This window comes from Diospyros lotus, chromosome 2 (genome assembly GCF_014633365.1).
Source record: "Diospyros lotus cultivar Yz01 chromosome 2, ASM1463336v1, whole genome shotgun sequence".
In the NCBI taxonomy this organism is placed as follows: Eukaryota; Viridiplantae; Streptophyta; class Magnoliopsida; order Ericales; family Ebenaceae; genus Diospyros; species Diospyros lotus.
In genome coordinates, this window is record NC_068339.1 from 19,111,383 (window position 1) to 19,138,693 (window position 27,311).

Sequence of the window (27,311 nt, forward strand, 5' to 3'; positions counted from 1 at the left end):
CCACAAACAACTAGCGGTTAAAGGATTTAAAACAACTAATCACTTATTTAAGTTAGCCCGCAATGACCTCACCTATAAATTTTTATAAGAACTACTTTTTAAGTCATTCTCGTTTCTTACGTAAGACTTTTTTTTAAATTTCTTTTAATAAAATTATATACTCTTCCATTAATAAATTTGTAAATTGTATGGTCGAAACACCAACAAACCATAAAATGAAGGAAAAATGCTCTAAAGAGATCAAACATCCGACCTCTCATGTCAGTTACAATTTTTGAATGATAGTATGAACTACTAAAAAATAATACTGCCCAAATTATCTATACATGTAGATTTTTCATAACCCAATCTCATACCTACATCTTTATTCATATCCCCAAACGTTACTTTCTAACTACTACTTTGGCGAGGGAACTTCCAACATATTAAAAAGGGTATTAGAACCAATTCAGACGGACGATACTATCAAAGTGGTTAAGACTTCAACCAGTACTTTAAGGGGAGGACCCCAAGCATCACATGAGAGATTTAACACTCAAATTTTTAGAGTAAAATGAAGTAAAATTTGGTATTCAACATTCAGCAAGCACGAGATATGGGCCTGTTCTTGAAAAGATGGAAGGAAGCAAGCAAGCAGCTATCAAACTCTAAGAAGTTCAAAGATAATAACATCCATATGTCATCATATTCTGCAACAAGTTCCTTTTAACTATATGCCACACCATTGATCACCAATTAATATGGAGAGCGAGGTCCATATTAATCAGCCTTAATGCCTTGTTAATCAGCCTAATGAGAGTTTCAGGTTGAGATCAACAGCATCCCCTGTGTTCCCACCTGTCATTTGGCTGGAACTTGTGGCTGTTTCTGCCGATCCAGCTCCTCTCTTTGGTGGAACAGAGCTGTAGGGTGGCTCTTGATGACTCCATCCACCATATTCATCCTTGCTTTCCTGCAAATCATACAGTAACAAAACAAGAAAGAAATTGATTTCCACACATTTGAGAAACAGTGTATTAAAATTTGAATGCACAAGGCAAGGCATTTTGCTTTCAATGGGACAGGAGTATACATCCCAAGGCGTTGGTCATAACCCTAGAAATTTTGAATTTTTAGTTTTTATAACTTACAAAAATATAGGAAAAAATTACCAAAGAAACACTGAATATGTAAAAAAAATTGACACATGACTGAATACGCATAAGATGAACATGTTGAGGTTAAAAAAACAGGATCATTCTTACTTATCAAGGGTATTATTCTTGCTAGTACAAAAGAAGAAATAAGAGTAACTCACTAAATTTTTACTATTCAAGTGATCCATAAGAAAGTTAATGATTTAATGATCAATATCTAATGGTACTAGTAAATCATATTAGTTAAAGAAACTAACTTCAATCAATCTATTTGAGTCTTTTAGACTTACCTGAAAGAAAAGAGTCTCTTAAACTTTAACATTGGATATATATTTATTTTTAAATAAGTTTTCTAATCAAAATCATCGCGGCTGACAACTGCAATTAATGGTTAGAATGCAAAAACCCTTTAAAATTTGGATGTTTCATTGGGTGAAGACCTGTTAGGCAAGGCGTAAAAAATGTGTCTCAAGCACCTGGTGTAATGCCTCACCCGTTCAGGCATTTGCCCAAGGAGATTTGCACAGTTTCCATAATTGCCCTGAGGCAATTTTACCTCGCCTAACCCTGTGGGAAGCCCCAACTTTGCCTTTTAAAACTATGCTAAACAAGAAGCAGGATCTATAGATTATATGTCATACCTGGGATGGGAATGAACAGAATGCAGGAAATTCCTCAGGAATGGCTTGTGCAGGTGGTGAAGAAGGTGCAGCAAGGCCTAATGACAGAAAATCAAAGGCCTGGACATCCATACTGCTTTTGTTTCCACTCATCTTAGGCTGCAACAGTTTCCTTGTGTCCCTGAGAAGACAACTAAAATAACTTAACCTCATGAAGATACAGCGAACTCAAAATTTGCAAGTAACTAAAATTCATGAAACCGACCCCACAAAGTGGGACAAAGGCTTGATATGTTGTATTACGATTGCAACAGGCCAAACCTGGAGGTTTCCTTGCCGGGATGAGAGATAATTGCCCCACAACTTATACATGAAGATGGCGGCTCTGTTATGTGCATTTGAGGAAGCCATGAAGGCACTTCGTTGGGGTAAATGGGAGCCTGTGGCTCGGCAGGACTGAAAGGCCATGGCCGCTTTGTGCCAACACTCTATATCATGTGGTAACCAAAACTTGCAATCATAAATTAAGCCAAATTCACAATATCTTGATTTCCTTCTGAACTGATAATGATCAAGTATAATCAAAAGAGAACAAGCCCTTTTATCCACTTCATGCTGTTCCTTTTTAGAGCAAAATCCCAACTAAAGTTCTAAAAGCAGTTGAGAGAGAAGATTTTCCAGGAAAATTTTGAGCAAACCTAGTCCTTACATAAACTAAATACAAGCAGCAATCAGTGATTGGGGGAGTTTACTTGCCTTCTCTTGCTCTGGTTGAATGGATGCATAGTTGAAAGGTCTTTGGTTTGAAGGGAACTCTATCGGATGATGATCCACACCAGTGGATGACCCAGAGGGAATAACATGATTCATCTGTAAGTGGCAGAAAGTTTCTGATTAGTACTCTTCAAGCTGCTAGCGAATTATGATCAAGAAAGGAAAAAACAAAAACAGGCACAGGAGAAATGTTCTTTTACTACCATCCAAGGAGGGTACTGATGATCTTTTGTTGGCAGCAAGATAGGGGAAGGCAAATTTGGATTCACTTTCTCAGGAAAATCCATTGAAGGAAAATAGTCATTTTCCGGGAAAACCATGCCTGACCCACCAATTTCCCGGCCGCCGCCGCCGCCCACAAAATTGGACGGAAAAGGCCCAATGGGCGGTGCTATTTTGGCAGGGTCATGGCTATTCTGCTCCTGCTCTCTCAAAATCTTCTCCAGCTGGGCAACCCCAAGCCCTCTCTGTGGTGGCGCTTTTGGAACCTTAGGCTTCTTGAATTTCGCCCAGGGGTCGACGCCACCTCTCCCGTTCCTTCCTTGATCAAGAACCATTTTGTTCGAAGCACCAGAATAAGCAAGACCCGAATTCGGAAATTCAGAGAGAAGTCACAAAGTTCCCAAAATTATCACAAGCCCCCAACAGACTGAAACCTGATATGGTGGAGAAGAAAGCGGCAAGCTATGTGAAAATGAAGTGTGGGTAAACAAACAGAACCAGGCGCCACTCCCACCGCCTTGTTTTCAGAAAAAAAAAAAAAGAAGCAAGATTTTAGAGAGAGGAGAAGAATCCGAGTTCTAACCTTTTCTCACCCCATTTTGATTTTGTTTGTCCCAGAAATCCAAGCGATCAGAAATGGTTTCTTCTGGATCTCCGGCCGGCACAGCCAGAAGAAGCTCTCTCTCTCTCTCTCTCTATTTCCCTCTCGCCCTAACTCTTGCCCTCTGCGCGCCGCTCATATTTTGCTTGCTGGCTTCGATTCATGTGTTTTTGTACAATTTTGGCTGCAGTGGACCCCCCACCCCCGTCCGTGTCAGGACATTTTTGGATCCAATCCAAACACCATGGTACGCCCCGCAGCTGGTTTTTGGAGTGGATTTATACGCAAAATTTATCCACTAAATTCTACACATTCCCTTTATTTTGAAAAATTATACCTAGTTCTCATGCCAAGTTATAAATTCAGAATAATTTAGTTTTTGTTGTTGTTTCAGTTAAAATTTTGTGTCCCCTCCATTCCCTCACTCTTTCTCTCTCCCCATTGTCTGTTTTCCGTTTTTTCGTTTAACGACATTGATTCTTTTTTGACGTTGATATTTTTGATATTCTATCTTATTTATTCTTTTTCTTTTTTCTTCTCCCCATCTCCATAAAAATCTAAAAATAGATTGATGGATAGATCCTAACAAGTCAATCTAGCCTTTTGTTGCTTGTCTCATGTTTTCTTTCAATCTCTACTTTTTTTTTTTTTCCCCTTTACTCATTCTATTAAGTTTTGTCAACTCGTTAAAATTTGATCTAAACCATAACAACAGGACAACCACAGATCACGATCGACCCTAAACCCTAAATCACTATCAATATTTTTCTTCTTAGTTTCTTAAAATACTAGAAAGATACAAGAAAAAAAATCTAGAAATAGATGGCCATTTTACCTTAATTTTTAATGTTAGGAGAGATCTAGGTGGTTTTCCAAAATTAATACGAGCTCTTTTAAATTTAGCCTATTTAAGAAAAATTTTGATATATTTTATTATTTATTCTTTTTTTTAGTTCTTAAAAGTTGCACGGACAACTATAGAGACCTTTTTATCCTTTTGTTTTAAGTGTAATATTTAAATGGGATGAGAAAGAATCCAACCAAAATAGCAATGGTAATGTTACTCTTTTATAATCAAATGGTGATATGTTCAAATTTAAAAGTCCTTTTTTATGAAATAAGAATAATGTTAAGTAAGAAGATAATTCTTTCTAATCGTTGCAAAGCCAAAGACTTTGTGCATTAACAATACCTTTTTTATTTAAATAGGATGATAAATTTATACTGAAAATTAAAATTAGGCTTATTAACTTAGTTTAATCTAATTATTTGAAAATTTTGAGTTAATTTATTGTATTAAGTGAAAAGATTATTTGTGTTAACTTTGAACCCATTGTGCATAGGAATTATATAAACAAGATGAAATGACAATAAAACATACCAATACCACCAAAGTTGGCCATCTAGTTCAAAATTAAGTCTAGGTATATAATTATTCATAATAAATTAAAATCGTTCAAAATGAAATAATTGGGCTCTAAAGAGGCAATGACTGGTGAAGTCAGTGGTCCTAATGGAGAAGAAAAGGACACCTATGGACAACATAAGACCATCAATTGATGGCTACCATATCACATGATGAAGTCACAGGCAACCCTTTTGCAGCCACTGTCTCTATCTTGTCAACACCTTCAGACAAGAAGAGGATACTTATATGGTTCTGTCAAGCCAAGAGCATCACATCAAGACATGGTATTTGATGGCGACATCATCAACTAATGAGTGTTACTAATATTTTAGTATAAATTACACTTTTACATTTCTAATATTTTATTAAATTGTAATACAATACTTTGAACAACAGTCTCTCTTTTTTTTTTTGTTATTGTTGTTGTTAAATAAACATTAAAAATTGCTTGTAAATATATAAAAATGTTAGAATATCCTGCGAAATATAAATTTAATAGTAAAAAATAATTTGATACAATTTTAAATTATAATTTTAAAACACGAGAAATATTAAATTTAAGATGTACAAAGTGTATTTTATATTTTGATTTAAAAAATAATAAATTATACCTAGATTTCATATGTAGTCTAAAAATAAATTTAAAAGTTAAAAGTGGTTTTTGACCCATATCCATTAAGTCAAGTCTCTATTAAATTTTTATCTAGATTACTTATGGAAGTTTTGACTAGTTTCACACCCATTCTCTATATAAGTTATTTTAATTTTTCATAATATAAATTTCACATTTAATACAACCTTAAATGATCTAAATTACAAAGACTTTTAAAAATATTTTTAGAACACAAAGAATTATCTTAAATGATCTGAATCACATATGCTTTCATTAATATCTTGCCATGGTTTTCCCTCTTACCTGAGAGTCAGCAAAGCAATAATACTGCCTATATATAAACAGTTATCAACCTAACCCAGTTGACAGAGCTAATGAATGAAGCTTCTTCAGGTCTAAGAAGTTGCAGCAAGAGGGACAAATTCCTAAAGAAACCCATCACAATTATATATGTCCAAAAAGCAAAATCTCCATTCAAAGAAGGAAGCAGCGAAGAAGCTGCAGGAGGGTAGCAAGTCAAATTGATGTGCACATTTCACATGGGCCCTTTTGTGAACCCCTAGATGGTTTTGGCAATGAACCCAGAGAGGCAACTAGCTACTAGATTAGCAATCGATGTATATAAGTTCTAAATTAAGTAACACTTAAGTGCAATATCTCTCTTATGATGCAAGGAAGATCATCGGCATTAAATTTGTAACATCTGGTCCACTGGTAAACGACGGTCCCTTCACGCCAGGTTCGACTAAGCTTCCTCGTTGTACTGACTGTTCCAGAAATGTCCTCTCGATGCTTAAGTCAATGAGAGCAATAAGAGTATTGACGGGTAACCTTAACCTTATAGAGGATTTTGGAATTGTAGAGAAATGGGGTTTGTCCCATATATGTAACCTTGGCCAGAGTAGCGTTTAAGTCAAGCAAGCAAGCAGCATTCATTCATTCTAGCTTTGGTCAAATTGCGTGGGAAAACTTGACCAAAATTATTATAGGATTTTTTTTTTTATTTAATAAAACATAGGATTCCAAGTCCCCAGACGACTTGGATTTTGTGAAATTCTAGAATCATGGGGCTCCTACGATGAGAGGCTCGGCCAACTTCATCTCTCTCTCTCTCTCTCTCTCTCTCCTCAATTGTAGTTAGATTACTTTTTCATATTATAACTGATAATATTTTATTTATATCCGAATTTAAAAATCATGTTACTGCACTTGGAATTATGTGGAGGCACAAAGGAATGAATGAATACTTTGTTGATTGCATGAATACTAAATTCAATATATAACATGTAAGTTTAGGAAAAATACAAATGTGGATAGAAGATTTAAAAATCAAGTTATTATATAAAATAAGATCAACTCAAATATCTTCTAACTTATAAAGTATGAGATATTATCGAGAATGTTACTCCTATAAGTCAATCATAATATTTCTATTGCTCAATAGCAAAGTCCATTAAAGTTTGAAGAAACTTTTTACTAAATGGCTATAAAATTAATTTTGTAAATTTGTTCAGAGTTAAAAGAAACATTTTATTACATGGTTATAAAATTATCTTTATTGCATGATATAATATAAAGAGTATTCACTAATCGATTGATCCGTTCAAATTGAGCTAAACCAAATAAAAAATTATGAATTTAAAATATGTTCAGTTCAATATGGTTAGAAAAAATAATGTAATCGATAGGTTGGTTGAATTAGTTATTATGGTCTTTTAAACTGACTAATCAAACCGATATATACATGCATGCAAAACTATGCTATTTAAGTTATATATATATAGAGAGAGAGAGAGAGAGGGAGAGAGAGAGTTGTCAGTTGTTTTATGTTTATTGGTTTAATTTCAACTTATAATTTTGATTTGTAACTTTGTTATTTGTTGGTTTGATTGGACTTGTAATTTTAATTTGTAAGTTTCTATTTTGCTCGTTAATTGTTAGTGTGGTTGAATGTTTAATTTCATATTTATAGTTAGACTTATAATTATTATTACACGTTATATGTTATATATATATTTTTTGATTGTTAAATGTTCAATATTATTTAGAGTTGATTTAAGTTCATTAAATTTAAATTGATTTGACTTTTTTGATTAAAATCTATTTAGTTTAAAAAAATTCAGCTCAATAACACAAAATTAAAAAATAATCTCTCACTAAACCGAACCGAGCCAAAAATGATCAATTTGGATAATTATTAACAATGATTGGATTAAATTAGATATGAAAACCTCATAACCGAGAGGAAGAATAAGATCTACGGTGAATGAGGGAAAGGGCGGGAAAGAGCTCTCTTGCCAAAATGAAAGCTCAGATTTCTACTAATTGTTGTGTGTATATAAACACACCAATGGGTAACAATCATCATCGTTTGAACGAGAACCAGCCATCAAGATTCAGTAAAAATTTCCAACACTAAAGTTTTAATACAGAAGAGAAATGGTAAATAGCGATATAAATTACAGCAGGTCACAACAGCGTGCCATATGCCATATGATACAACGCTGGTTGCTCCTCCCTCCATTTGTGCTTTGAGAAACAAAAATCATTGCTATAGATGTTCAGCTGCCTCCATCGGTCAAAAAACGAGTTCATCAACGAGCAATAGAATTGGGTTGCTGGTGCTGGTAAAAATGTGGAGCAGCCTCGATCAGCCAAGATGGATCTATAGAGAGAACATTTCGCATGTACTGTCGATCAGTTGACACGAGAGAATGGTATATGACCCACTTCGGGTTAACTCTGCAAGAGAGGTTCAAAATAGTCGGACCCCAAAGTTGAGCTGCTGCTAGGTGTGAAATTTCACAACACAAATTAAGAAAAGTTTGCATTAAGGCAATCCAGGAGTAGATTGTTTTGAACTGGTATGCATCATGGACTGCGCCATTAATGTGTCATTTGAGACTCGAATGCCACACATAAACTTCCACTGCTTGCACAACAAAAGTGCTTGATGGGCTTGCTCTTAACTTCTTCCACTGCTTGCATGACAACCATGCAGTTGATTTTTTTTTTTTTTTTGGGGGGGGGGGGGGGGGGGGTGTGTGAATATGAAGACAACCAAAATGCAAATGTGCAAATTTTGAATATGCATCCAGTTGGATGAAAACTTATACATGCATGCTCAATTGACGTGCTTGAAGTGCTCAGTGGATGTACCTGAAAGGAATTTAAGTTCAGCACCACGAAGTGCTGCTGAACATGAGGCTTGCTCAGGATGCATGGCCTTGATGGTGCAATTTTATTTGTTTCTCATAGGGCCAAGAAAAGATGGGCAGAAAAAGAAACTAAAGAGAATTTGTGGGTAGTTTTTGCGACTATGGCCTGACCTAATTGAGTACCATGAGAACAGAAAATGGCAGATAAGCATGCTCATTTTAATGCCGTTTGACCTGCTGCTGTCACTAGACTCACTATCACCTTGCTTGTTAAATGCATCTAGAAGCATAAAGAAGATATGGTGTATACTTCACACTTAGACTGGCTTCACGTATATCTTAAACTATAAGCCCATAAACGGAGTGTTATTATTATTATTTTGGTATAAATATTTGCAATAAACATGACTTATTGTACTGCCTGAAAGTTTCTTAAACAACAATAATAGCATATCAAGCCTTTGTCTCACTGTGGGGTTGTCTACATTAGTTCTCACTTGCCAATCATTTCCATCCATGGGCTTATCTTCTGCAGCGCCCTTATAACTCGATGTTTTACTAAAGTGTTTCCCACCAAGTTATTATTGGTTTTCCTCTACCTCTTTTGCTAGATTATTGGTCCATTCCATCTATTCTCCTTGCATGAGTCTCTATTGGTTTTATATTCACAAGATCAAACTATCTTAATCATATTTCACACATCTTCCTTATATGGTTGCATATCCATCTTAATATCCTCATCTTTGTTACACTCATACTGTTGCATATGTCGGTGCTTTACTACCTATCATTCTATGTCATACAATAAAATTGATATTATACTGTCTCATAAAACTTTTATAGGTAAATTTCACAAACCACTTGTGAGATTAGACTATTACACCAATGTCACTAACCTAGGGTTCATGATAGGTTAAAAGGGGAAATGGGGAAGAAAATCAGATTGGAGGGGGGAAATCAATAGAAGGAGGGAGAGATATTAAGAGAAAGAGAGGGAGAAATAGAAGAATAGAAGAAAGAGGAAGAAGAACAAGAGAGAAAGAGTGGAATATTAGAGAGAAAATAATATTCAATTCATTTCTGGATAAGGAAACAAACCATTACAACAACCTTTTATAGGCCTATTTGCCTTCTAACAGCCTAGCACATGCTCCCACATGCTTCTAACCACTTGCTAAAATATCTAAAATATCTTCTAACAACTATTATTAACCTATTACTATATTACCCTCTATAGATTCTTGGGTCATGACAATTCCTCCCTCCTTGAGAGAGTTCTTGTCCCCAAGAACTTACAACAATTTAGCCATTGCTCCTCAACCAATACCAACTCTCTCTAGCTTAGTTGTTCTTTCTTTAATCATTCCCTTTCTAGGCCGTTTCTTGTGTGTTCTTGGATACTCAGCTGAAACAAAAATGATAATCAGTGCAATCAAAGCTGCATCTCCCTCCACGGAGCGAGATACCATTTTCCGTGGGTTGGTGATAGCTACCAAATTAAGATAGCTTGTACCCATAGATTGAGGATCCAATATGATGCCAAATCCAGTCAATATATCATCATCTGGGGCCTTCATTGAATTTAGCTGCTTCTGATCACAAGCAATAGCTGAAACTTGCAGTCCTTCAGCCTTCAATTGTTGTTGCAGGGCTGGTTGCAAAGCAGCTGTGGCCAAATTCATGTCCAAGTCTCCCAATTTCTTGTTGGCTCCCATTAGTACTGTTTTCTGATTGACTACCCCAATCATTTCTTGGTTTGGACCTCCTCGATTATCACCTGGAACATTCTTAATGATGATTGAAGTTTCAGTTATGATCTCTTGATTCCCTGCAAGTAATTCAGCAACTTCTTTTCCCTTTTGTTGGCTACAATTCCCCTCTATTTGGACTTCTTTTTCAGCAATATCAGATGATCCCTTTGCATTGGCTGCCCTATCAATCTGTTCATTATAATTTTCCTTGAAATTATGCTTTTCACCACCAAATTTACTCTCAATATTGCAGCCATCTTTCTGGTCACTGTTGCCGCCGTCACAATACTTCTTTTTCTGCCCAAAGTCTCTAGTAGGCAATGAATCGGTCGTTCGTACTCTTGTCTCCTTCGGCTGCTCTACTCCAAGGAAGTCCTCCTTGTTAAAACTTCCGTGATAATCATCAAAATATTCTATTGGAAAGTTGTAATGATACTTCTTAATTAATATCATCACAAACTCCTGCAACTTCTCACGGAACATATGGCTAAATTCCTTGCACTCTTCATCAAACCCACCGTTGGTTCCTTTGTCCAATTGGCTGATCCCCTTCTTCTGTTCCTTGTTGCTGCCAACTGAAAATGCAGCCTTCTTTGGCTGCCATTGATGCTCCATTCCTATTGAAAATGAAGCATTTTGCTTCATGTATGCCTTCCCTAGCTTCATGAGTAGGACACCCCACTGAAAATGCAGTCTTCTTTGGCTGCCATTGATGCTCCATTCCAACTGAAAAAGAAGAATTCTTCTGCTGTAACTGAGATTCCATTGGACTCCTTCGTGCACTACTCCTCCTGGCTGAAATCTCACTGGCTGGAAAAGCAATAGGCCAAGAAACAACAGCTCCTTCCATCCTAATTTCCTTCTGTAATTGCCTCACCCAATCACCTCTAAAATTGATCCAATAAGTGGCAATTGCAGCCACCGTTATGCTTCAAGACCAAGTTTATTGTAACAACAAAAAAAATTGCACACTTACAGTGACTTGATCGGCCTTCAAGAGTCCTCTAAACCGTCTTAACTGTCAGCCGAAAATTACAATCGAAATCGCAGCAATTGAGAATCACCGAACTGCTCTAGGAGTCTCCTTCAAATTCTGAATAGAGATCACAGCCAATAATCGATGTGAATGCACCCTAGACAGCCTGGACTGCTTGCTGTTAATTTCTGAACAACCTTGTTTCCTTCCGACTTAAATCTCAAACACGGAAAATCCACTGCTTGGTTCTTCAACAAGGTTCACCACACTTCCATTGTTCTGTCACGCTTCTGTCACTCAATGGTTGAGGTTCATCGGCTTAGGAATGCCTTCAAAACTACACTCCCAGCTGCTACGAGCTTGCTGGAATCAGTTACTAAAATTGCTGGGATTCTTAGCCGAGATCCAAGACCTATTCCGCCACCTTTAGAGCCACCAAGAACCAGTATCACCGTTGGCACTCTCCTGGCTTGTGTCGTCTTCAATTCCCAGCCAAAATTACTTTGCTCGGCTTCTCCACTTGCAGCTGATTCTTAATCGACAGCCTTCCTTGCTCACCGAAGGCACTGTCGGATCAAATTAGCCTAGTTGCCCTAGAAATTAATGGCGGTTCTTCTCAACCCAATCACCGTCCAAGGCTCCCAACCCACTTGCAATCGCCTTTGATTCCAAAATCACCAGAACTCACTGTTAGTTCAATAGCTACACCCACTCCCGAGTCCAAATCGCAACACTCGCTATATCGAGACACCCCCGAGTCCAACCCATTGCATCGCAACACTCCCACGTCCAAATCGCGACCTCCTAGCCATTCGCGTCACTCTCTAGCCATGCACTCCAGTCGTCCGACCAACCTGCACCGCTGCTGTCGCTCCCTAAGCTTGCCTGGATGGCCGATGTCGGCTCCGCTATCGTCCTTCAAAGTCGTCTTTGAAGTGAGTCTCGTCCTCGCCTTAAGCAACTTGACTCCCCACCGACACTGCTACTTGAATTCGCCAGACGATGCGCAAACGACAGGCCCGAGTTTCCAAGAACGCATTTGACGGACTCCCTCACCAATCGCGATCAACCAGCTTTAGGACTTCCGATTCCGTTGGATTCATTGGACCACTTGGATCGTCTCAAGACCAGCTGCCTCAATCACCAACAATCGCTCACCTCACAGTAGTCGCCTTGAGGCCTCCTCGATCTGGAGCTCAATCACTGAAATTTATTTCACCGGTCTCGTCCACTGAAATCAAACCTACAGCCAAGGATTGACTGCTCTGATACCAATTGTCACTAACCTAGGGTTTGTGATAGGTTAAAAGGGGAAATGGGGAAGAAAATCAGATTGAAGGAGGGGGGAAATCAATAGAAGGAGGGAGAGATATTAAGAGAAAGAGAGGGAGAAATAGAAGAATAGAAGAAAGAGGAAGAAGAACGAGAGAGAAAGAGTGGAATATTAGAGAGAAAATAGTATTCAATTCATTAATTCTGGATAAGGAAACAAACCATTATAGCAACCTTTTATAGGCCTATTTGCCTTCTAACAGCCTAGCACATGCTCCCATGTGCTACTAACCACTTGCTAAAATATCTAAAATATCTTCTAACAACTATTATTAACCTATTACTATATTGCGCTCTATAGATTCTTGGGTCATGACAACCAACTACATAGGTATTCTTGGAATTGACCCAAACCTCCCTTGGGATTAACAAATTAGGCAAATTGACCATTTTTCCCTTATTTAGAAATTATCACATCTTTCTCTCTCCTCTCTTGTCCCTTTTCTTTCCTCTCCCTTTTTGTTTCTTTCACCGAAGAATGCCGCTGTCAACCACTCTAAAGTTGGGCGAAAGCCCTTCGGCAGCCACTCTAGTCTTCTTATTCTCTTCTCTATTAATCTTCTCACTACAGGTAGGTATCTCTCTTCGATATGTTGTTGCATGGTTCAATCTACAATTGTGCTACAAAAGAACCCCAATCAAGATTTCGACATCTCTCTCTCTCTAATATTGTAGAATCGATGGTGACAATCTTTCTCTTTGTCTTTCTGTCTTTTTCTCTCTCTCTCTCTCCCTCTGAACCCAGATTTCGATTTTGTTTCGTTCGAAGGCCCCAGATTGGTTTTCGTTCGAAGCCTTTGAAGGAACAACAAACAAACCTAGCTCTAATCTAGGTTCTTGATGGTGGTAGCCAACAATAGCCTCACGCCACCACTTGATTTTTTTTTTTTGGGTAAAAGATTAACAAAAGGGTATTTTAGAAATTTTGAAAAATTTAATTGTCGTTAGTTAACAACAGGGGATTATGTGTTGCACAGTAGTTAACCTCAAGAGAAGTAAGTGACATTTTCAAAAACATAGGGGTAGTCGGTGCAATTTATGCAAATCTCAAAGGTGGTTTGTGAAATTTACCAAGTTTCATTTTAGCTTGAATGAAAATTTACTATCACATAGAACACCATATGCACTTTCCATTTTAGTTGCCTTGGTCTCTTAATCTTGGAAAAATCATATAAACTAAATTTTCCTTAGAAGGCAAATAATGGGATAATTATATACTGAATTAGGTAAATTGACCAACCTGAATAAGACAGACGAGGGGTGAATAAAAACTTCTTGAGAAGTTCTAACAGTCTTGTACATCCCGTTGTGGCTGAATGCCTATTGAAAAACACACTCAACAAAAATTCATGAGGGAACTATGTGGAGCAAATTTTCTATAAGAAACATCTTTAGACAATTGAAATTATCCCATATGAAAAGCCAAGATACTTGGGTCAGATTTTCATACTCACTTCTAAATGGCAAGCATTAGCAAAAAATCCAGCAGTTACTGCCTTTCTTAGCACCTGCAAAATGTAAAATATATGTTACCCAACATCACATCCTTTAAGAGTGTTAAAAGAAGAGCTCAGCACTTTGCATAGATGACACATAGATGTTCCCATTTTATGATGCATCCACCAAAAAATGTACTAATAACCTTAAGGGTCGTTTGGCATATAGACAAAATAGTGATGGGAAAAAGTTAAAAGATGAGATAAAATAGTGATGGGACTAAATATTACTATTCCACATTTGGTAAAAGAGGTTTTATATGAGGTTATAACTATGCCATGTTTGGTATGCGAAAATGTGAATAAGATATTACTTAGTATTAATGATAAATGATCAAATTGCCCATTTAACCATATATAATCATATATATAATTATATTTTCATATATTCATGTAATATTATTATATTCTCAGATTATATTCTCACACATATGTGAATAAAATAATGTGCATATATCAAAATGTATAATACAAGAGAATACACACACACACACAAGTATTTTACGTTAATTACACTAATACCCCTTATCTTATTTAACACTTCCCCTCAAGCTAGAGTATATGTATTGAGCATGCATAGCTTGGTAAAAATGTAATTCACACAAGACCCTCTAAATGACTTAGTGAGTAAATCAACCAACTGATCGTTTGGAACCCACATATATTGTAACTACATTCCCAGAGAGCACATTTTTTCTAACAAAGTGACAATCAATTTCAATGTGCTTGACTATCTCATGAAAAACAGGATTATAAGCAATATGCATTGCAGCCTAATTGTCATAAATCAATTGCATAGACTTGACCTAAGTAACTCCTAACTTCTCAATTAATTATTTCAGCCACATTAACTCATATATTGTTACGGCCATTGCCCTATATTTAGCTTCAGCACTAGACCTGGTGACAACAGTTTGTTTCTTACTTTTTCAAGAGACTAAGTTTTCACCAACAAATACACATTATTTAGATGTGGATTACTTGTCACTAGGTGATCTTGCCCGATCAACATCCGTATATCCCGCAATCTGACTATGTCCAAGCTTCTAAAACAATACACCTTGACTGAGGGCAGCCTTAATATACCGAAGAATACGAATCACTGCATCCGAGTGACTGTTACAAGGTGAATCCAAAAATTGGCTTACCACACTCATAACAAATGAAATATCAAGACGTGACTGTTAAGCCACACTCATAACAAATGAAATATCAAGACATGTGACTGTGATATTAACCTTGAAGATGGTAATCCTAGCTGCTCATGCTTGTACCAAACACCTCTTTTGAGGTCTATCTGGAGTTATAACCAAGTTAGGTATAGGTCATTATATCAACATGGACAATTGTGGAACCATTTGCCATGTGATACAATATTTAACAAACTCGCATATGGAGAATAATTGTGTAAAAGATCGCTTTTATGCAATAAGCCCTATAAAAGTTACACAATTTGAACTTTTTATATAACTATCTTGAGTTGGGGAAGAAATCAGATTTGAGGTGCTAGATAATATACAGCCTACATCATGGTCAAAGTCAAGCCCATCATCAAAAGAAAACCACACACAAATCCCCCCCCCCCCCCCCCTCTCCCTATCAGCTCATGCTTTTCTTAACAAAGAACTCACCTATCAGACAGTTACTGTTTATATTATAACATACCAAAAAAAAGAAAAAAAAATCACGTTATGACCTCTTTCTTCTCAAAAGCAATTGAAATATACATGCTTCCTATGTTTAAGATCAAAGTGAGAAGAACTACAGTGACAAAAAAACCAATAGTCACCCTATGCTGGGTTGAATCTTAAATATTTTCACATGGCACAAGTAAAATATCAGATTTACCACAGGATGAGGATTGAGTGCAAAATATTATACATATCAAAACTGGAAAAAAATATATATAATGCACATTCAAGACATTTCTAAACAAAGTAGATAGTAAAAACCTTGACTGTTTGGATTTTTAGGCCACATTACCTGCATATCACTTTCACAAGATTTTAAGACTATACCAATTCGTTGTGCTATTCTTCTGAGCTGTTCTCTAATTTCAACAACCTTTTTCTGCACATGAAATAAACAAAAAACGTGTATGATATCCAAGAAAGTATTGGCCATGTAAAAGAAAAACAAAGTTCAGCTATCTGTCGTCCCAGAGGAGTAGAGAGGGTATACTTGGGTGTGGCTGCAAAAGAGCGGCCAAATTTTGTGATGTGTTTCTGTTCAGGGCTTTTTGGGTCAGAGGGTTTTAAGTTCTCAGGAAAAGCAATTGGAATGTCAAATGATAAACTTCTTTGAAGTCTACTATTTAATATGGTCTACCGCATCCACAGCTATGGAAGTGTATTCAAGTGCTAAGAGTTGACATTGAATGTGAAGACAGAGAAAATGGTTGATCATTTCTTATTTAAGAAAACTAGAGACATGAAACAATATTCCCTATTCTAGGTGCAGAGAATTCATGCCATCTAAAACTGTGATCTTCATGTGTGGGCAAAGAGTGTATAAATTCTGCATGGCATCACATCCTTCCACAATTTGGCTATTTGATGGAAAAGGTGTAGACAGTAGATGCACTTTTGGGATGCTAGATTTTGGTTCGCAAATTGAAGGGGATCACGCTCACTCTTTTAGTTTTTGGAATAAATAACAGATTCCTGTTAGATTAGGTTCTTCTTCCTGTAGATTTTAAAGGTAACTTCAGAGTTTTGGAGAAGGCTTGATCTTTTTCCCTATACAGCATCTTGCTTCTATTTCCATGTTTAGTGGATCATCTATCAAAACAAAATATGTACATTTCAACTTTCAGATTGAAAAGGTTTGCAATTTTTAATGTAGAATATGTACATGCGCTTTATATAAAATAAACCAATCAAAAAGATACCCACCATGGCTTGGTAGTTAACAAAGTTTCTATTGCACCATTTCGAAGATTTACCAGATTGAAGAAAACCTCTGTAAACATTTAGGAAGGTCACATGATCACCCTGCAAAGTATGGAAAAAAATAAATGATACAACACATGTATACTTAATGTGCAGGCATAAGGTAAATCTAAAATACATGCACAGCCACTCCCCAGAATTCCTTTTGGTACATTAAGGCATATCACGCACCAAATCCTAGTTATCAATATACATCTTAAACATACTGAATCCTATAAAGAAAGACTATTAATTTGTAACACAAAATACAAGGTTCTATTTCAAATAGGAACAGATGATAAAAATAGTAAATCATAACATCAAGTAAATTCAATAACAAGCAACAATCTGATTGGGCTTGCTTTCTATGTGAACAGATGAACCATAACTACGATTAAAATAAAGTTCAAACTAGTTCTGGATAACATGACCAGTATCACCACTTATGCAATTTTAGAACTCAAGTGTGGAAAAAACTTGCAAAGCAGAACATTAAGCATTTAAATGCACAACAGTACATGATTTATATTTAAAACACCTGTATTAAATTTTTACAAGCATGCATATTGAGATGATCTGTCCCCTCGAGAGCCACTATTATTTAGTTTCTGGTAATTTTTATTATTTATTTCTTATTTAATATTATATTTTTAATTGTTATTTGTTGCACACTTTATTTCCATCCAAGGGCACACATTAAGACACCTATTTTTGATGGATTTATGACTAATTTCCTTTTATTTATAATGTGAATTCATTACCATTTTGGTATAAAGGCTCATTAACTGAAGACTTCTCCGATGACTGCTGGGCACCCCTTGGTGCTCCCTTTTGCACCTTCATACAATTGCTTATGAAGCTTTCCATATTTTTAGTCCAATTCCTTTTTATTTTCAAGCCAAAACTGGAATTAAGTCCAACCACCATTTCCTTCTTTTTAAACAAGCCCTAGATCCCTTTAGTGCTCCAGGTTTTTTTTGGGGGGTAAATCTCAGGTAGAAGAACTCGCTATAAATGGTAAAGGTATCATTTTGTACTCTTTTCTGGGTTTGCCTAACAAATTATCCCATTTCTATTAAAAGTTAAAACCATAACAAACTTCCATCCCAAAAATTCCTATATCTTCATGACACTTGACCTAGGTGTTTGGCTGAATTTTGGATACAGAATTTCACACATTCTGTCCATAATTGCTTACCTCATAATAAGTACACATTTCCTTATTTTTCAACATCTTTAAAATTTAAATCTGATTGCACCACTGGCGCTGCTTTTCCTGAAAAGCTCACATGTCAAATTTAGCATCATTTGCAGGCCATTTGCTAGGGTTTCGGGCTGCTGAAACTGGTTTCCTGGTTCTGGCACCCCAATTAGGGTTTTGTTAACCTTCCCATGTCCAAAACCTCCTATACTCAACTCCATTATTCACAAACATCATTTCCCACTAACTTGGTGTCAAATTTCACCTTGACATTACATTGTTTGTAAATTTAGCCTGTTTGGGGTCAAAATACAGTTTCGCCCCTAGTCCGAAATTTTAACCTGAGTAACAACTTCATTAAATTCCCAAGCCACTCTAGATCCACATCTCCCAAATAACCCTATCCATATTCTCAAAATATTGTTTCCAGTGACTCCATCGGCCCATAATTGGCTATTTTGTCATGACTATGCTATTTTAATTTTTGTTTATTTTTCCTTATTGCTTGCTGTTAGGATTCTTGTTGCATTGCTATTAGTGTTGTATTTCAATTTCCAACTATCAGTTTGTTAAAATCAAAAGGCCACGTGAAAGGCCCTAGGAAAAGGACAAAAGATTTGGTTGTAACCGCTCGGTGGGGGAGCTATCTGCTGCATCCGCACCCACCCAAGCGAGTATATCAGCTCTTCCAGTTTTGTGGGAGAGGCAGAAAACAATCAATAGAACAGTTTCCCAATTATTCTCCCTCAACGTTCTCTTCTCTCTCTCTCTATTCTCCCTCTTCTCTCTTCTTCCCTCTCAACATTCTTCCCTAGCTCTGTTCTACTCTTGAATCTCTCTGATTCAAGGTAAGCATCATTGTCACATCGTGACAATTTGGTATCAGAGCTCGACCCTGACCCGGATTGTTGCTAACTCATGGCGGAAGAAACTCGCATGAAAAACATGGAGACTCAGCTATAACAAGTCAGCTCATCCATGTCCAAAGTCCAGAGGCGAGTCGACCAGTTTGAACTAGGAAATGGTCGTAACCACGAAGCGATCATGGTGATCGATCAGAAGTTGGATGGTACGTTGGTTCAAATGCGCGAAGAGATGACGCAAATGAGGGAAGAGCTGGGTAACCAACTTCAACAGTTTATGTTGATGTTCACACGTCAAAACACAATTAGTATGGCCCCCCGAATTCCCTCCTCGAGATAGAACCGAACCACTGTTATGACACGACAGAGGTCATATTAGGCCTGTAACTCCTGATGTGGGGAGTGGCCAGGATGATGAAGTAGGGATAATGCAGGATAGGGATTGTGGAGAGCATGGACAATGCCAACAAACGGGGTTTTCCATGCCTCGGATGGAGATACCCGTTTTTGAGGGGGACAACCTTCGCTGGTGGGTGAGGAAATGCGAGAGAATGTTTGAATGGTATGACATACCAGAGGGTAGACGGGTGTCCCTATCAGCTACTTATTTTGGGGATGTAGTCGATGCTTGGTACTAGGGTTGGACCAGCGTGAGGGGTCAACCTACGTGGGGTGAGTTCACTGAAAAACTATGTGAAAGGTTCGGGAAAAGAAGTATGTCAGACATTGTTGAAGAATTTAACAAACTAAGGTAGGTGGGAGAGCTAAAAACCTACTTGAAGAGATTTGAAGAGCTCAGGTCTCTTATGAGCAGCCAAGTGTAACACCCGGTGTAACCGGTGTTAAGAGAATAGGAAAGGAAGTAAGTAAACTTCCAAAAATGCCCTTGAGAAGGAGATGGATCCTTGAGATTGAGAATGCCCATGAAAAGGGTATTTTGGTAATTTGGAAAGAGAAATCCAATAAAAGGGTATTTTGATAAATTAAAAATAATTCCTATGTGGAATTAGGTGTGTAAGTGAATAAAAATCCCAATTTGGTATTTATGAGGATATATGTGGGATTAATAAATTCACAAATGGTATTTGGGAATTTTGGAGTGATTCCATGAAGGAATTAATTTTGGAAATAGGGAAAATGGTGGATATTAAATTATTTGAGGAGAATAATTAAATTTTCCCTAAGTTAGTGAATTAATGTGGTAATGCCACATGGATGACCAAGATAAAGAATTGGAAGCGAAGTTTGTGTCTTAGAGTGACACTTGGCATAATCTTGGAAATTTGAGAGAAATTATATATGTGGATTTATGAGTTGGAGAAGGATTTAATTAAATGCAAAAAGAAATGCTAATTGGTCTTTCAAGCATTTAATGAGAAGCATAATGGTGTTGGATTAAAAGAAAAATCCAAAAGAAAAGTAAATGGTCACCATTAATGCTTGAAATTATGGTGAATTAAATAAATCTAATGAAAAATGGGAAAATGGTCACCCATTAATGCTTGGAAAATTGTGGGATTTATTTAAATGAGAAGAAAAGCATTTATGTCTTTCAAGTGGTCTCTCATGTGATGGTGGAAATTAGTCCCATTAAATTTAAATGGAAAAGAAATATAAATTCAAGGGATGAGATTAATTCTTGAATTTGGAAAGTGATCAAAGGGCCACCATTAAATCTTAGAAGTTGGCATGGATTGCCAAATGGGTGGAGAGATTTTTAAGAAGAGATGATTGGAAGGTGGAGATTTAATCTCCAAATTTAATCAAAGGCTAGGATTAAAACCTAGCAAAGCACATGGATTGTGTTTCCTTGGGATGGCTAAGATTTTGTCTTGTAAAGTGAGAAAAGATCCAATGGTGGATTTTAAGCAAGACTTAATGCCATGGATTGTGTTAGTTTGGAGGGTGAGGATTTATTCTCACCAAATAAATCCAATGGCTAGGATTTATTCTTGAAATATGGAAATCTAGTATAAAAAGGCAAGTGTGGGAGACTTGTCTCCCTTTTGGCCATTTGTAGAAATGAAGAGGGAAGAAAAGAAAGAAAGAGAAAGAAGTCTCCATGGAGGGAAAAGTGAAGAAAGAAAGAAGATGATGAAGAAAATCAAGGCAAGTATTCTTTCTCCTCTTTATTTTTGGTGTGCTTGTATGCAAAAATTAAGTGGCTTGTTGAAATGCCCTTTTAGGTGGGAGAAAGTGATGTTGGAAGCTCTCTTGAAGTGAAGATTTAATTATTCAAGAAGAGGTAAGGGATGACCCCATAGGAGGGTGGCCTTGCAATGGGCTTTAAATATGTTTCATAAATGTATATGTTGCATTTGGCATGTTCTTTTATGTTCATGAGACTTATGGCCATAGGTTAGTTTGAGAACATGGTTGAAATGGTGGGTTGATGCCTCTAACCTTGGAGGGTTGTGAGGGCAAAGAAACCTAGCCACACTTGCATGCATTTGGCATCATATAACTTGTTATGTTCATATTTATTTGGCATTGCACCCTTATTGAGCTTAATAGCTCATGAGGTTTTTACCCTCATATGTAGGTTGTGAAAGCATGGTAAAGTAAAGGAAATGGTAGAATGGCATGTGGAAGAATGGAAAGAAGATTCAAGTGCATGTTATGGCTTATGGAAACCTATCTTGTTATGTTTAATTTATGAGATGTAATTTTATTTGTATGGTGATGGCTTGTTAAAGCCCAAGAGCATGTGTGTATTTTATATTTTGGGAATGTATGTTTCCATTTAGAAATGAGGTATTGGATTATGGCCTATGGCATGTTGAAGCCTAAGCTTTGGTGAAGTTTTATTTTTTTTTTGAGATGTTGAAGTATATTGTAATAAATAAAATAAGAGGGATTTTATTTATGAAATGAGGCTTTGGAAGGAGATAAGTGAAGGATTTGAGGCAAATTGAGGGTGTTTATTTTTCTGGAAATTATGGGTTTTAAAAGCCCAAAGAAAAAAAAAAAAAAAAAAAAAAAGAGAAGTGAAAGGGGCAGCAAGCAGCAACCCCTCGCGCGCAGGCAGGGCGTCGCGCGGGGGCGGGCGGCAGCGGCCGCGCGCGCGGCCAGCCCGCGTGGCCAGTGCCCAGCGGGGCCCGCGCGTGCCAGCGGGCCCCGCTGGCCAATTTTTTTTTAAAAATTTAGAATTTTGGGAAATTAAGGGGCATTTCTAAATTGATTTTGGGCCCCGGAGGAATTTTCAAAATAAATGGATTTTTCAGGGCATTTTTGGAGAAAATGCCGAAATTTTGGAAAATTGAAAATTTGAGTTTTTCCTCCAAATTTGGTAATCAATCAATGGATTGATTTGAAGGGTGATTTTATGGAGCCTGGAAAAAAAAAAAAAAATTCTTGAATGGGAAAAGAATTGAAATAATTGAGGAAATTGCGGTTGGGCGTCTTAACGAGTTTTCTTTTCAACCGAATGCGATGTGGTTGAAGCCCAATAATGCTAGGGAATCCTGGGTTTAAGTGAAGGGAAGGACGAGCCTAGTTCCCACCTAAAGCGTTTCTTCTTGAAACATGGTCCGCCCTTCACCAAAGGCCGGGCAGGTGGACAATTTGAGTAATTGTTCACGAGTAACACCCGTAAGTGGGAGCGGGGCGTTACACCAAGACCCACACCTATCGGAGGCCTACTTTGTGTCCAGCTTCCTGAGTGACCTAAGTGATGATTTGAGACCAATGGTCAAGATGATCAGGCCTAGAATGGTAGAACAAGCAGTGGAAAGTGCTAGGTTACAAGAAATGGTTTTGGAAGCACTGATGAAAAAACAGAGGCAACAAACTAAAGCTATGACCGGGGGGGGGGGGGGGGCGTTCCACTCTGGCGGCAGAGGAGTGAGTCGTAAGTGGACAGGGGGTAACTCCGTGGTCAGGCCACAGGGGATACCTTAATCAACTGAACGAAACATTAACCAAAGGAGACAATCCGGACTGTGCTTCAGATGTGGGGATAAGTACTTTCTAGGACACCAATGTAGGAGAGAAATTCTGCTTCTAGAGGGCAGTTCAAGGGAGGTAAGAGCGGAAGAAGGAGATGAAATCGATGAATATGAGAATTCTGGAGGTGAGGACAATGGGGAGATATCACTCCACGCACTAAAAGGGGTGACCAACAATAAGATAATCAAAGTAGAAGGTAAGGTGAATGATAAGAGCTTGTTAATTCTGATAGATAGCGGAAACACCCACAACTTCCTTGATGAAGATACGACCAGAAACTTGAAGTGCCCACTCTCTAACACTCATCCATTGAGTGTGAAAGTGGCTAATGGGGGCAATGTACTAAGCAACTCAGCTTGTTAAGGGTTTAAGTGGGATATCCAAGGAGAAGGGTTTGAGGCGGATCTTAGGTTGTTGCAATTGGGTGGTTGTGATGTGATCCTTGGGGTTGATTGGATGAAAGGGGTGAGGCCCATAAGTTTTGCCTTCAATCGAATGGAGGTTTCATTTGATAAAGGAGGGAAAAGGATGACACTAAAAGGGAGAAGAGAAACTGGAACTTGTGAGATGATAACCGGGAAGAGGTTGCACAAAGTCCTTAGGAACAACTGGAGTAAGCTTACTCAGCTGTTCTTGATTGTAGCTACAGAAGAAGGTCTGGAAAAGGAGGTGATGAGGGAGCTCAACCTGTCAACTAGCAATCCTCAAGGAAGGAATGGCTAGGTATACTCTCAGCACCTTATTGATAAATTGCTGTTGGAATTTGGGGACCTCTTTGTTGAGCCTAAAACCCTACCACCCACCCGTAACCTTGACCATTCCATCAACCTTAAGCCTAATTCTGAACATGTAAACATCAGAGCCTATAGGTATTCACCCACCCAGAAGTCAGAAATTGAAAAAATGGTCAGGGAAATACTGAACCAGTCGTTCATTAGGCCTAGCCATTCCCCATTCGCCTCACCAGTGCTCCTAGTTAAGAAGGATGGTTCTTGGCGATTTTGTGTGGACTACTGCCAACTAAACATTATAACCATAAAAGATAAATTCCCTATACCCCTAGTAGAAGATCTAATGGATGAATTGAACAACGCCACAATCTTTTCCAAGCTGGACCTTCGGTCAGGTTACCACCAGATTAAAATGAAGTCAAAAGATGTCCATAAAACTGCCTTTAGGACCCACCACGGACACTTTGAGTTCCTTGTGACGCCCTTCGGGCTCACTAATGCCCCGACCACTTTCCAATCACTCATGAATTGAATATTTGAACCTTGCGAAAATTTATACTAGTATTCTTTGATGACATTCTTATTTATAGCCTAACCTTGGACTAGCATTTGAAACACTTGAGAACTACCCTAGAGGTCCTTCGATCCAACCAGCTTTTCATCAAAAGATCTAAGTGCTCCATTAGCTATGAACAGGTGGAATATTTAGGTCACTTGATATCTGGAGAGGGGGTCAAAACAGATCCCAAGAAGATAGAAGCCACGGTTAACTGGCCTAAGCCCACAACCTTGAAAGCATTGAGAGGGTTCCTTGGGTTATCCGGCTATTATAGGAGGTTTGTAAAGGGATATGTGGTGATGAGCAGGCCATTGACGGAACTCTTGAAGAAAGGGAACTTCAAGTGGGGAGAGAAAGCCGAAGAAGCCTTTTAGAAACTAAAGGAAGCAATGAGTGTAGTCCCAACCTTAGGATTGCTAGATTTCAGTGAATCATTCATATTGGAAACGGACGCTTGTGGGGTTGGCATCGGGGCAGTATTAGTTCAGAAAGGCAGACCATTGGCATTTTTGAGCCAAGCCTTAGGCCCAAGGCATTTGGGGTTGAGTATTTACGAGAAGGAGTTCCAAGCGGTTTTATTGGCTGTGGAGAAATGGTGGCACTATTTGGAAGGAGGTAGATTCATCATTAAAACGAACTATGAAAGCCTTAAGTTTTTGTTACAACAAAAGTTACACACTCAGCTACAAAAAAAGGGTATGGCCAAGTTGATGGGGCTTGATTACTCGATATAGTGTAGGCGAGGCAAGGAAAATGTAGCTACCGATGCATTATCAAGGTGCCAAGAGGAAGGTAGTTCTGCAGCAATCACTGCTGTGGTTCCAGAATGGTGCCAAGAAGTTATTGACAGCTATGCCAATGATGAAAAGATGAGGAGGATACTAGAAGAAGTAGTAGTGGAACCTAGTGGGCTTGACAGCTACACCATATTAGATGGAATGCTGAGGTTTAAAGGCAAGATTGTAATCGGGGATGGAGGGAACCTCAAACAGAGAATATTGCAAACTCTACATGGATCACCAATGGATGGGCATTCTGGTATCCAAAACACCTACCTTAGGGTTAAGCAGATATTCTATTGGCCCAACGTAAGAAGAGATGTCAAGTAGTTTGTGCTGGCATGTGACATATATAAGAGGTGTAAGCTAGAGAATGTGTCCTACCTGGGTCTATTGCAGCCCCTTCCAATACCGGACAGAGCTTGGATTAGTGTGGCCATGGATTTTGTCGAAGGAATGCCCAAGTTAGAAGGAAAAGATAGCGTGATGGTGGTGGTGGACCGGTTTACTAAATTTGCTCAATTTATTGGGTTAGCTCACCCTTACACAGCCAAGGAAGTAGCTAGAGTGTTTGTGGACAGAGTGGTCTCTCAGTATGGAGTGCCAAGCACCATTATTTCAGACCATGACAAGGTGTTTACAAGCCATTTATGGTGGGAACTAATGGGATCTATGGGAATTAAACTCAATATGTCGACAACCTACCATTCGCAAACAGATGGACAGACGGAGAGAGTCAATCAGGTGCTGGAGACTTACCTAAAGTGCATGTGTATTAGGCAACCTAAGCATTAGCATCAGTGGCTGGCCTTGGCTCAATGGTGGTATAATTCCACATACCACACTTCCCTAAAAATGTCCCCCTTTGAGGCACTTTATGGGTATAAACCCCCGCTATTACCAGCTATAGGAGGACCATTTACGGAATTATCAGTGGAGGAATACCTGCAGTAGAGGAGAGAGGTCTTGCAACAATTAAAACAGGAGTTGGCTTCAGCCAGGAATAGAATGAAGCAATTTGCAGACATGAAGAGAAGCAACAAAGAGTTGGAGGTGGGAGAACAGGTATATTTGAGGCTCCGGTACCCGCATTTGAAGTCCATCAGTTAAAGGCCAGTGAATAAATTGACCCCCAAGTATTTTGGTCCGTTCATGATAACGGACAAGCTAGGAAAGGTGGCTTACAAGCTTCAGCTACTTGAGGGCACCAAAATACACCCGATATTTCATGTGTCCCTATTAAAGGGGGCTACTGGGGCCGAACAGACCAACCCAGAGTTATCTCTACTGTCGGAAGAGAGAGACGAGCAGAAAGAACCAGAATCTATCGTGGATAGGAGGGTGGTTTATAATCAAGGAGTTCCTCTCATCAAAGTCCTGGTAAAATGGGGACCAAAGGACACTAATGGCGACACCTGGGAGTCTACCTAGCTTGCTACATTGTTTTCCAAGGGCTGCAAATCTCCTGAGCATTTTCTTGAGGACAAGAAAAGTCTTAGGGGGGGGGGGGGGGGAATTGTCACGACTATGCTGTTTTAATTTTTGTTTATTTTTCCTTTTTGATTATATGCTGTCAGTTTGTTAGAATCAAAAGGCCACGTGAAAGGCCCAAGGAAAAGGACAAAAGATTTGGTTGTAACCGCTCGGTGGGGGAGCTATCTGCTGCATCCGCACCCATCCAAGCGAGTATATCAGCTCTTCCAGTTCTGTGGGAGAGGTAGAAAACAATCAATAGAACAGTTTCCCAATTATTCTCCCTCAACGTTCTCCTCTCTCTCTCTCTATTCTCCCTCTTCTCTCTTCTTCCCTCTCCAACATTCTTCCCTAGCTCCGTTCTACTTTTGAATCTCTCTGATTCAAGGTAAGCATCATTGTCACATCGTGACATATCTCTATCCCCTTGGGCAGTGCCACAATTGCTCCATATTCAGTAATTGATAAATAGCTTTACTTCATCATAGAGAAATTACCCACGATACAATAATTCCACTGAAAATAAATTCAAAATATAACCCCAAGCATTTTAATAACCTCAATATATAATCAAAAAGGGTTGGGGGATCACATATATGGACCTATGGTAATAGTTAAAGAAAATGATGCCAAAACTATTCAAATGAAAATCAAAATACATGCATGGTAACTTACCCATTTTGCATTGTAGTTAAATCATTTCACTAAACATTGATCAGTAGTACTTCCTTTTCTCTATG

The 27,311-nt window shown here is 38.1% G+C and overlaps 2 protein-coding genes across 4 annotated transcripts in view; both read right to left on the reverse strand.

Moving 5' to 3' along the window:
• Positions 1-434: 434 nt before the first annotated feature.
• On the reverse strand, positions 435-3,510 carry LOC127793997 (uncharacterized). Of its 2 annotated transcripts, none has more exons than XM_052324852.1 (6): positions 3,336-3,510; positions 2,734-3,186; positions 2,513-2,626; positions 2,078-2,244; positions 1,778-1,949; positions 435-952 (listed from the first exon to the last, which is right to left on the reverse strand). In XM_052324852.1, the coding sequence occupies exons 2-6, from the start codon at positions 3,085-3,087 to the stop codon at positions 785-787; spliced, it is 975 nt and encodes a 324-aa protein (XP_052180812.1). In that variant the 5' UTR covers positions 3,088-3,186; positions 3,336-3,510; the 3' UTR covers positions 435-784. The 2 variants fall into 2 exon arrangements, with proteins under 2 accessions (XP_052180812.1, XP_052180813.1); XM_052324853.1 differs by having other exon boundaries at positions 442-952; positions 1,778-1,937; positions 3,336-3,504.
• A 4,158-nt stretch (positions 3,511-7,668) lies between these two features.
• The window catches only part of LOC127795408 (probable pre-mRNA-splicing factor ATP-dependent RNA helicase DEAH9), a 90,436-nt gene continuing 70,793 nt past the window's right edge, over positions 7,669-27,311 (reverse strand). The window contains exons 19-23 of one of the 2 annotated variants that reach the window (XM_052327065.1): positions 16,982-17,080; positions 16,071-16,157; positions 14,046-14,099; positions 13,832-13,911; positions 7,669-8,116 (exon numbers count right to left, since the gene is read on the reverse strand). In XM_052327065.1, coding sequence (XP_052183025.1) covers positions 7,969-8,116; positions 13,832-13,911; positions 14,046-14,099; positions 16,071-16,157; positions 16,982-17,080 — 468 coding nt within the window. In that variant the 3' untranslated portion in view covers positions 7,669-7,968. Of the gene's footprint in view, positions 8,117-13,831; positions 13,912-14,045; positions 14,100-16,070; positions 16,158-16,981; positions 17,081-27,311 lie in introns of those variants that run through there. The other variant, XR_008021791.1, reaches the window with a different exon arrangement.